General features: G+C 37.5%; 1 protein-coding gene across 1 annotated transcript in view; it reads right to left on the bottom strand.

Annotated features, from left to right (window-relative positions):
- Positions 1 to 5,573: 5,573 nt before the first annotated feature.
- Positions 5,574 to 11,866, bottom strand: part of SPEF2 (sperm flagellar 2) — a 194,538-nt gene continuing 188,245 nt past the window's right edge. The window contains exons 36-37 of the mRNA XM_064375924.1: positions 11,628 to 11,750; positions 5,574 to 5,721 (exon numbers count right to left, since the gene is read on the bottom strand). Coding sequence (XP_064231994.1) covers positions 5,632 to 5,721; positions 11,628 to 11,750 — 213 coding nt within the window. The 3' untranslated portion in view covers positions 5,574 to 5,631. The remainder of the gene's footprint in view (positions 5,722 to 11,627; positions 11,751 to 11,866) is intronic.

Raw genomic sequence — 11,866 nt, 5'->3', positions numbered from 1 at the left:
ATATAAGTGAACTGATGGAGCTGAAAAACACAACACGAGAACTTCGCGAAGTATGCACAAGTTTAAACAGTCAAATTGATCAAGCAGAAGAAAGGATATCAGAAGTCGAGGACCAGCTCAGTGAAATGAAACGAGAAGACAAGATTGGAGAAAAAAGGATAAAAAGGAATGAGCAAAGTCTCCAGGAAATATGGGACTATGTGAAAAGAGCTAATTTACGTTTGATAGGTGTACCTGAATGTGACGAAGAGAATGAATCCAAGTTGGAAAATACTCTTCAGGATATCATTCAGGAAAACTTTCCCAACCTGGCAAGGCAGGGTAATATTCAACTCCAGGTAATACAGAGAACTCCACAAAGATATTCTTCAAGAAGACCAACTCCAAGCCACATAATTGCCAGATTTATTAGGGTTGAAATGAAGGAAAAAATACTAAGGGCAGCCAGAGAGAAAGGTCAGGTTACCCATAAAGGGAAACCTATCAGACTTACAGCAGATCTCTCAGCAGAAACCCTGCAAGCCAGAAAAGAGTGGGGACCAATATTTAATATCCTTAAAGAAAAGAACTTTCAACCCAGAATTTCATATCCAGCCAAACTAAGCTTTATGAGTGAAGGAAAAATTAAATCTTTTGCGAACAAACAAGTATTTAGAGACTTCACCACCACCAGACCTGCTTTACAAGCACTTCTGAAAGAAGCACTATACATATAAAGGAACAACCAATATCAGCCTTTCCAAAAATATATCAAAAAGCAAAGAGTATTAACACAATGAAAAATGTACACCAACTAATGGGCAAAACAGCCAACTAGCATCAAATGGCAGTATTAAACTTATATATATTCTAATTGGATAAAAAGCCAAAACCCATCGGTATGCTGCATCCAGACCCATCTCACATGCAACAATACACAAAGACTCCAAAAAAAAGAGAAGGAGGAAGATTTACCATCCAAACAGAGAGTAAAAATAAACAAATTTACAAAAAGTAGGAGATGCAATTCTCGCCTCTGATAAAGTAGACTTTAAAGCAACAAAGATCAAAAGAGGCAAAGAAGGACATTACATAATGGCAAAAGGATCAATGTAACAAGAAGAGCTAACGATTCTATTGATCAACCAGACAGAAAATTAACAAGGACATCCAGGATTTGAACTCAGACCCGGAACAAGTAAACTTAATAAACATTTATAGAACTCTCCACTTCAAATACACAAAACATACCTTACCACCTCACACCTATTCCAAAAGTGACTACATAATTGGAAGTAAATCACTCCTCAGTAATTGCATAGCATTTCATAGGTTTAAATGAAATATTGGTTAGCTGCTTGTTTGTTATTTTCTTCTCTTATTCCTTCCTGTCTACATCATTAAGTATAATTATTGGTATAAAAGTGGTTTTCAATACCCATTACTAAATTGCATTCTGGCCTGGGCAAGAAAGCAATACTCCCATTCTCTCCCTCTCTTTCTCTTCCTTTTTCTTCCTCTTCTTCATTCTTTTTTTCTTTCTTTCTAAAAAAAAAAAAAAAAAAAAAAAAAAATTGGCTGCAAAGCAGATAAATAATAGAGAAAAAATTAATAAAATAAAAAGCTGATTATTTGAAAAGATGAATAAAATGGTTAATTTCTAGCCAGAGTGACCAAGAAAAAAGACAGAAAACATATATTAGGAATAATAAGGGGTCATCATTATAGAAGCTACCAATGTTAAAATAATAATAAAATATTATAAACTTTTTGTCAGTAAATTTAAGAACTTAAATGTAAAGGACAAATTCCTTGAAAGACACTATATCTCACCAAAGAAGACATAGATAATCTTAATAATCCTATATCTATTAAATAAATTGAATTAATTAATATACTTCCAACAAAGAAAACTCTGGTCAGGAGACTTTATTGGAAATACTTAAGGAAGAAAAACTAATTCTATATAAGCTCTTCTATAAAATAGAAGGAATGCATACTAACTCATTTACAATGCCAGAATTAACCTGCTATGAAAACCAAGTACAAGAAAATAAAACTATAGACCAATATCTCTTCCAAAAATTATCAAGAAAATATTAGTAACTCAAATCCAGTTATATACAAACAATGTAATACATTTTTGGAATGCAAGACTGGTTCATCATTCAAAATTAAACAAAATAATTTCTCATATCAATATACTAAAGAAAACATATGATTTTTTTAGATGCAGAAAAACGTTATCTGACAAAATTGAATATGTTTTCGTGATAAAAATAACTTTCAGCTGGTAAAGTAGGAGGAATGAGGGCAAATTATTATTTTAAGAAGTCTGGCAATAAAAGAAAACAGAGAGAGAAAGAGAGAAAAGTAACTCTAGGCATAACTAGAGTAGTGGTATGGGAGGGGACTTCCCCCATACCTTTAAGTGTTGAACAGGTTTATACACCGAGGGGAAGTGGCCAGAGGAGAGAGACAAAAAAAGAAAATATGGAAATAATGATAGCCTCGGGCTTTAGGGGTTGAAGAGGGATTAGGACCTATAGCATGATAGGAGCAAACAATTAGACTTTAAGAGGTTTGGTACTCTGGGACTGAAGGGAAGGAGGAGCAAATACATATGGATGCAGAGGTTACACGAAACAGCAAAGTCGGGCACTGTTAGAGGTAAGAGGAAAAGTGAAAAGGCTCACATTGGATATTCTTACAGGTCTCAGAGATTCCATCTCAAAGGGAGACAATGTGGTGTGAAGGAAAGAGCATGAGCTTTGACATTAGTCTCTACTGGGGCTGAATCACAGCTTTGCCAGAGCCTAGTTGGACAATCCTGTGCAAGTTACCTAACCTCTATGATACTCAGTGTCCTCACCTGTAAAAGGGAAACTAACGGCAAACCCAGAGCATTATTACAAGGACAAAATAAGAAAATAATGCAGGCAATATAGCACAGATCATAACCCATGGCAAGTGCTCAGTATATGCTATTCTCATTTTTTTTTTTTTTTGCCGTTATAAAGAAAACAGTGGTGGGATCAACATTGTGGGAAATAAAAAAGACATTTGGATCAAAGCTTGTGGGAAATGTAATGAAATGTTTACTAAAGATGTGTGAAAATAACTGAGTAGTAGCAAGGTCAGATAAAATTGCGGTTGTGTGTTAAATAGATCATGCTATGATAAGCAAATAGGGGTAGGAGATAAATGTGCAAACAGTGGAAGAAGTGAGAGAGACTCTGGTTCATTCTCAGTCACCAGGCCTGCTTCATTCTGACGATGATTAAGAGACTCTGATTTGGCAAAGACTGACCCAGAGACCCTTTGTGTGCTGGTTGCCATCCTACTACGTAGAGGAGTTAATAGGCCTCAAAAGAAAGATTCTACAGTTTTCCTATTTAACAACATTGTGCCAAAAATTTGTTATAGGAATGCTGCTTGCTCTGCTTTAATGTTTTTCTATTGCAATGTGCTGTTGCCTTGTCTCACTGAATTCTTAATGAAATGTGGATTAGCTTACTGCCTGTGTCCTTATGATATTTTATTGATTTGAACTCTGTTTTCAGATATTCTTCCCCTCCCTCTCTAGAATTACTAGAATTACCCTGTTTGTCCACATGTGAATCAGCTAAATTGAAATTTTGTAAGCTCAGGTAGGGCTTCTTCTCCATCTTCCAAGCACACGTCTGGGTCCCTCTCCTCCATTAGCTTGAAGACAAGTGCTCTGGGAATACAGCCTCCAGTGAACTTTAACTCACAGGAAGCAAAATTAGGAAATGTGACTCTTTGCAGAAATAGAATTTCCACTAACAATAAGAATTGCCTTGGGCTGCTCATTGACTTATTGATCAATTTAAATGTGATTTTTCCACAAATGCATCAACAGAACATAAAACTGGTATGGTTTTTAGTCTTAGGTTCTGGGTCACAGCAATAAAGAAAATACACAAAACTCTGACTTCACAGAACTTACAACTGACTGGAGTGATAGACGAGAGAATAAATACAGTTTGTTAGATGTTGATAAGTACAACGGGAAAAAAATAAGAGTGGAAGTAAGATGTGGTGAGTTGCTTCTATTTTGTATGAGGTAGTGAGAGAAGCCTTTATTGATAAAGTGACATTTGAACAGAGACCCAAAGAAATTTGTGGGACAAATCATGCAGAGATGTGGGAGGAAAATCATTCTAAACAGAGAGTATACCAAGTACAAAGGCCCTGCGGCAGTAGCGTGCCCAGTGGGTGCCAAGATGGGTAAGGTAGATTTGTCATTTAAGCAGTGAGAAAGCAGAGAACAGGAAATGGGAACAAAGAGGCAATGAGGGTAAGATCAAGATGAGGACTTGGGCTGGACTCTGGGTGACACAGGACATAGAGGATTGGGGCAGAAGTGTGACATGGCCTGACGTGCATTATAAAAGGCTCCTTCTGGCTGCTGTGGTAAAAAAAAAGCCTGTAGAGGGAGCAAGAACAGAAACAGGATCACTGGTTACCCGGATACAGCAGTAAGCCAGGCAAAAGATGGTGATGGCTTGGACCAGACTTCCTGCCACAGAGGACTAAGGAAGATCGCATTCTAGAGGCATTTTCAGGGTCTATCCTACCTGATTTGCTGATAGGCTGCAGGTAGGATGTGAGAGAAAGAGGCAACTCAAGGATGACTTCAAGGTCTCTGGTCTGAACAGCAGGAGGATGCAGTTGCCTAAAATGAAAAAGGACTTAGAGGAGCAGGTTTGAGGAAGAGGAAAATCAGAAATTCTCCTCGGATGTGCTGAGTGTGAGATGACTATCAGCCATCCATGTGGAAAACATGAGGCCATTAAGACAGAGAAGTTTGGATTTCAGAGGAAGGTGGGAATAGAAATTTCAGTGTTGGAAGCCTCTGTAATACCCATGAAGTCATGGAAATGAATGGATCACGCAAGGATTGACTGTAGATGGAGAGGGCTGATTCCTGGGGCCCTCCTACATTCAGGGGTTGAGGAAAAGAGGAGGATCCAGCCAGTGAGGAGACACAGGGGTTATCACAGAAGCAGCTCAGCCACTGAGAATACATCACCACTCTTGAAACACTTTCTTGATAAGTATCATTGAATTTGAGTCATCAATTTATCAAGTGAAAAGATGAAATCGTGCATCTATGTATGAAGGAAATATATTCTATTAAGAAATAATTATGAATAGATGTGGGAACAAAGCTTTACTAGCAGTTCAATAACGCAGCCTTCTTCTTGGCTACTGAAATAAACCTTGAAATTTTACTGTATATGAAGCAAGAACTGTAAGATGTACCTAGAAGTACTATCCTGATGTGGAGTTTTGGGGGAATTTTCACTATATCTGCCTAATGTAGATACCTCTCATAGGGAATTTTCATGACCTATTTATTTTTGAACATATTTTTCTGGGGCCTTCCCTTTTCAGAATCACTTCAAAATGCATTTCCTGGTTACTTTGTATTTTTACTTTGGATTTTTTTCTCTCTTTATTATGAAATATTCTCCAAGTTAAGGAAGGTTCCCTTTTCAATGCCCATAATAAACTGGTAGGATTCATTTCTATACTTAAAATCATAACATATACGACAAACACTATGGTCACATTTAATATTTGGAAGATTTATTGCTGAATTATAGAAATCACACTCTTTTGTCTTCATTTCTTTTCTTCTGTAAGTCTTGAAGGTGATCTTTCTCCATCACTTCCTTGTACATGTTCACTCCTTTGGAGAATTATTTTAATATCCTAAGACAAAAGATTCAAAGAGAAGTTACAAATACTAATAAAGCATTTAGGTTTAATAATCACATAGTACATGGCAACCATTAACCAGCTTTTATTTATTTTCTTCCACTGAGAAAACTCTTACCCATTTAGTTGTAATCACACCCTGAGACTTACTACTTGTATGTTTGGAAAGCTAAGATCCTGGAATCTCAGTTTCCACACTTAATAATGGAGTTGTCAAATTAGGTTAATTAATATTTGTTAAAGCAGTTACATAGAACCTGGCATATAATGGGCAAGTTAAAAGATTATTTCCTTATGAATGAATAAACAACAGTATTCACCTTCTATGAAAGAAAATGCTAATGCTAAATGAATCATGTCTATAGATTTGTAGACTTTTAAAACAAAAGATTACTTTCCTGAAATTGTCTCATTCTTCCATTTAAAAAACATCAGGGAAAGAATGATCTGCTTTTCATCTACTATCCAGCTATCTTACATCTTAAATCACAGATATTTTTCAAAATATAAACAATTATTACAATGTAGAAGGAGTACCAACACACGAAAAATACAGAATTGCATTTAGGTAGCTTTTATTTTTTTTTAATTTCACAAATTTAGGGAAGCGTTTTAACAATGTAAGTTCCTATTCCTCAGAGCTGAGTTTCAAAGGTTTCAATTTGACTGTGATCATTTTACTCAAGAAGACACGAGTTTGTTCACTATCTGTGATAACCCTGCTGATTGACATATGCATTGCTTCTATCAGTCACCGCGAGGAATCATGGTAAATCACTTTCTTTAGAGATCTTGTTCCTTGAAAATGCAGATCTCCTGAAGCCAAAGGTCAATGCTAAGTGAACAAAGTGGAAAAGAACAGCTGCTCCTCATTGACTTTTCTAGTCTTACCCAGTACAATTCTTCTATTTATTATTTATGTTTTTTAGAAATGGAGTTTTGCTCTGTCACCCAGGCTGGAGTGCTGTGGCATGACCACAGCTCACTGCAGCCTCAATCTCCGAGGCTCAAGAATTCCTCCCTCCTCAGTTTTCTAAGTAGCTGGGACTACAGGCATATGTCACCATGTCCAGCTAATTTTTAACATTTTTGTAGAGATGGAGTAATGCTCTGTTAACCAGGTTTGTCTCAAACACCTGGCCTCAAGCAATCCTCCCGTCTCAGCCTCCCAAAGTGCTGGAATTACAGTTGTGAACCACTGTGCCAAGCCCACTACAATTCTTAATAACATGTCTTCTTTATAGAGTATGTTTATAATTAATATTATTTTAATATTATCAAAACTTAATTTGAGGATTAAGGAATGAGCTAAACTAATTATCTGACACTCAATAGCATGGAGAAAATGATAAGCTCCAGATATATTTAAACCGGAGTTAGCTAAATTTATAGCTGAAATCAGGGGCCATAATTTTCAGTAGCAGTGAATGGAGAAAAACCTGTGAAAGTCAGAAAATGTTTGACACAGGTGCTTTGAAAACACAAAGCACAGAAGCAGCCATCATATTTTGTTATAATGATAAAGGAGAAGCTTAGAGAATATTTTAAAGTCAGGTACCTGGAAGACAAAGAGGGATGAAAGCCTCCTTCAGTTCACACTTATGATTATAGGTGTATTATCCTAATGTAATTGGGTCCTGATTCATTTGTTTATAAGATATTTTCTGGTGATACTCTGATTTTAACATGGAAAAATTTCTTGCTATCTTCCATTGAATATAAACCTCAATTATAAGGTAATATGCTTGACTTACAGATTTGTTTTTTAAAATGTATAATAATTGAGCCTGTGTTAATCACAAGAAACTAAAGTTATTAAGCTTTCAGAGAAAATTGTTTATTCATTTACATCTATAAATACATCACAGGAAATTAACTTTGTTCACCAACAACCCAGTTCCAATATCCTCACTGATCTTGTTATATTTACACAAATCATTTTCTTAATAATTTAGGAACATTATTTAAAAATAAGTTTTTTGTACAAGGCCTATGAAAATAGAAATTAAATAAGTGACTTTAACTGAATAACTCTAATGTCCAACACAAAATCTGGAACTTCTATGTAGGTGTGTACCACATGGGGCTTCCTGGGACTTCAGTTTGGACCCTTTATCATCATGGCACTGCACCAGTAAAAATCCTTTTTTTCCAAAGATAAGACTTGCACACTCAAAAGATCAGATGCCAGCTCACTAGTCCATCCACATATAATTGCACATGATTCAGAATTATTTCTCATGCACAGTAACTACTACAGACCAGTAGTAGTAGAAGTAAGTTGGTGCAAAAGTAATTGTGGTTCTTTGCCATTTAAAGTAATGGCAAAAACCGCAATTACTTTTGCACCAACCTAACAGTAATAGTAGTAGTAGTGGTAGTAGTAGCAGTAATAGTATCTCACATTTATTGAGTGCTTTCTATCTTCCAGGAACTGAGTTAAGCACTTTATATGTATTATCTCATTTAATCTGTACAAAATCCCCATGAGGTGAGTATGATAACTGGCCCTATTTCACAGATGGAGACACCAAGGCACTTTGAGGTCACTTGCCTAAAGCCACACATTTCATAGGTATGAACCCAGTCAGTGCAGCTCCAGAGCCCACTCTCATAACCACAAAGCCAGTCTACCTTAAATATATTATTACAATTATGCATACTCAGTTTTGTTTCAAATGTGTATTTTAAAATGTTGCCACTTCTAAACAGAAATCTTGTAAACACAAAGCTGTTAGGCAACAACCTTCACTTCCCCCTGTTTATAATAGCAAACAACATTTTAACCTGAAAAACCACACTCTAGCTTTTGCTCTTCTTATCTTGAAAGATCTTTAAATGACATCACCGTGGTTGAAGTGTATTTTAAAATGTGATCTATTTACTGTACATAGATATCTGAAGCAAAAAATGACAGGACCAGTACAGTGGTCCGAGTCTTCAAAGATTCTTTTCTTTTCATCCCTTCCTTCCTCTTTTTTTATTAGCAAAAATGAGAATAGAACACCTTACTGGAAAGGGACTCTTTTTCATTGTAAATATCAGAACTTAGGCTTTTCAGGACATGGGCACAACTTTTTTTGACGGACCATCATACGAATGAGTCCCACTGGTGGTAGTTTACTGGCTTTGAATTAGATTCATTGGTGGAGTGACCAGGAAGAGGTGTGGAGGACGTGAGAAGCGAGAGTTAAAGTAGATGATTCAGGCATATCTTAGAGAAGCATTCTGGCAATGAACGAACTCACTAACTAACTCTCAGCTATGAGAATGTCTTGTGCTATTGGTATTGCGAGACTGGTTAACAGAAGACAGACACACTGCAGCTGGGTGACTTTCAGCCAAAGGGGTACTGTGCACCAAGGAAGATTAGGGAAATGTGCAGGCGGAGATGGCTTTGGAGGTCAGAATGTCAGGATGTTCCTGGAATACAGTGGGTAGGACCCGAAATATTAGGTATTCTGCCACACTTGGGACAGTTCTCTGCAAAGAGGAACCATGCTGTTCCAAATGCCGATAGTACTTCAGTTAAAATTGTGAGTTGCTGGCACTCCTTCAGAAATGAGGGGAAAGTGTAACTTAAAAGGAGTCCTGTGGATGCCAACTTTCCCAGGAAGTCAGAACACCTACTGAGAAAGGCTGACTCTTGTAGGCAGCCATCTGTTGGCTATTTTCTCTTCTCCAGCAAAATGTCAAATAGAATCTTCTCTGCAAGTGCATCATATTTAATCACTCTGGTCAGAGTGAAGATATTCTCAGATCATCCTGACTTTGTGGGAGTCTTCCCATTATGAGATAAAATAATTGTGGCATCATTTTTATGCTCCTACTTGTTACCAGCAATATAAAATAAGTCATAATTTATATAATCTCAAGGGATTTTGCAAATCATTTCACTGGTTCAATATAAGATAGCTGTTCCCTGATACGTGGAACAGAGCATGTAAGCTAAAATGCAGCCTAGAGCGATGGGCCTAAGAAACCTGCTTTGTGCAGGATGACATGATGGCACAGTATGGCAAAGAGACCAAGGAATGCCTGGGGAGGGACAAATTAATATCACATCATGTCCTGCTCAGCAGCCTGTTCATTCTCACTTGCTTTTCTTGGAATCCACATTTCCCTGTGTGACAAAATTTAATGGGATCATTTTACACCTTTCCCAGGCTCTTCATGGGGTGGGGATCCTGAAGTCCTGCTTCCACGCCTTCCCAAACCTTCCCTTCACCTAGGACTCTGCTGCCTCCCTACTCCAACAGCAAAATCTATGTAGACCTTCCCTTTCCCTCTCTCCACTTTCCCAAACCATGGCCATCGTCCAAGACCTGGCTATTCCTTCTTGGGCAGACTCCCTCCATGCTTCTAGCACAAGAATGTCACGTATTGAATTCCTACAATTTTGCACATGGTTGGTTTATCTTATATCATTTTCTTGCAATTCCTGCATGTAAACATTATCTTGCAAAAAGGAGTGGAATTTTTTTTGAGAGGAGTCACTAATTTATGTACTCAATTTTCTCTCTCCTATGGAAGCGTATACTATGGGTCTCAGTAGTAGGTGCTCAGTATTGAATAGTACTCCTAAAATTCATCATTTCTGTATACTAAACATGAAATATGAAATAGTACTCCTAAAATTCATCTTCCCCTGTGTCAGATAACATGTCAAATGCTTTACACGCATGACCTCACTTCATCCTCACCACCACCCTTTGAATATGAATGTCTTATCCCCATTTAACAGATGAGAAAGCCAGGGCAGGTCAGGGAGCTACTGAGGGGTAGACCTGAGATTCAGTCCTATGATCTGATTCCCAGAGCCTCTGTTCTTAAATGCTGTAATCATATTTCATTATTGCATAGGCTCTGTGTCTAAACAGCTGCTAGCTTGTCAGAAATCAACTTCAATTATACTAATACAGAGAATAAAATTAATTTTAATATTAATTAATAATTTAATATTTTAAAGCATCAGCAATTTAGAACAAAAACATTTAGGCACAAAGAAAGATATTTAAGTCTGAATAATTTCATTTGTGGGTATAGGAAGAAAACTGCAAAATGTTAACTTGTCATCACTAGAAGTTAGGATACACAATCTACATTTTACCAAAGTGAAGGTGCTTTTTATCTTCAACTCAGCAAACCCTTTGTAATTCAATACGCAACTCACAGGAGCCAAACAGGGGGACTTCATGATAAGCTGGTATCTGAGAGGGTTGTAGTGCTACATTCTGAAAGGGGGTTGGTGTCAGCCTCTGCCCTCCTCAGCCCCTGCTGTGAAAGACCTGGGGCTAGCCATGGTGGGTGCACATTCAGCATGTGTGGTCCAGACTTGCTTGGTGGTTATGTGATTTCTGAGTTCTTCCATTCTTTGCAGTTCTTCCATTCTTCTGCTGGGTTTGTCCAGTTTCTCTGTTTTTTTCCTGAGTTTCTCCATCTTGCACACTGTTTTCCTGATGGAAGTGATGCCCAACCTTTTGCACACACTATCATTTCCACTACATAGATTATGTGTACCACCATGCGTGATTAGAGTACAATGAATATGTCAGCACTTGGCTGGAGATCATGGTCTTGGTAAGTTCTTTTTGGCGGGAGAAATCTTATTTTCCAAACTCTTCAATCACAGGCTAGGGTCATTACACGGCTGGAATGACAATCCTAACACTGCCACCCACCCAACTTTAACTTCCGCCGTGCCTGAGGTTGCTGTGCTTTGGGTATTTCAGGCTGATCTTTCTGGCTTGATGTGATTACTAGCTTAGCTTCTCCAGAGCCTGGTGTGGCCTGGCAGAGTCCAGCTTCTTTCTCCTCCATGCCAGCTCACATCTAGCAACATCCTAGCATGTCCTGAACCTGAGCCCAGTTGAATTAGAGCACTTTGGGGTAATACTCACAGGAATTTTATAGTCTGAATAATTTGAAATCAAGTCTTGAATAAAAGGATGCTTCAAGAGAACAGCAACTTCAATTGGCTCCAGGTTCTTGGCACCTAGGTCTTGAAATGCTTTTACAAAGCCCTTTAAAGAAGAAAAAAAATGAAGTTAATCAACCTTACAATCCTGTAGATGTTAAAAAAAATGGTTGTGTTTATGAAAGGGATTCTGTATAATATCTATGCAATGATATATTTTGA

This window comes from Aotus nancymaae, unplaced genomic scaffold (genome assembly GCF_030222135.1).
Source record: "Aotus nancymaae isolate 86718 unplaced genomic scaffold, 86718_ANA_hifiasm-v0.15.2.pri h1tg000014l, whole genome shotgun sequence".
NCBI lineage: Eukaryota > Metazoa > Chordata > Mammalia > Primates > Aotidae > Aotus > Aotus nancymaae.
The sequence above is the reverse complement of the archived record's forward strand: the minus strand, read 5'-3'. Positions and strand labels throughout refer to the sequence as shown.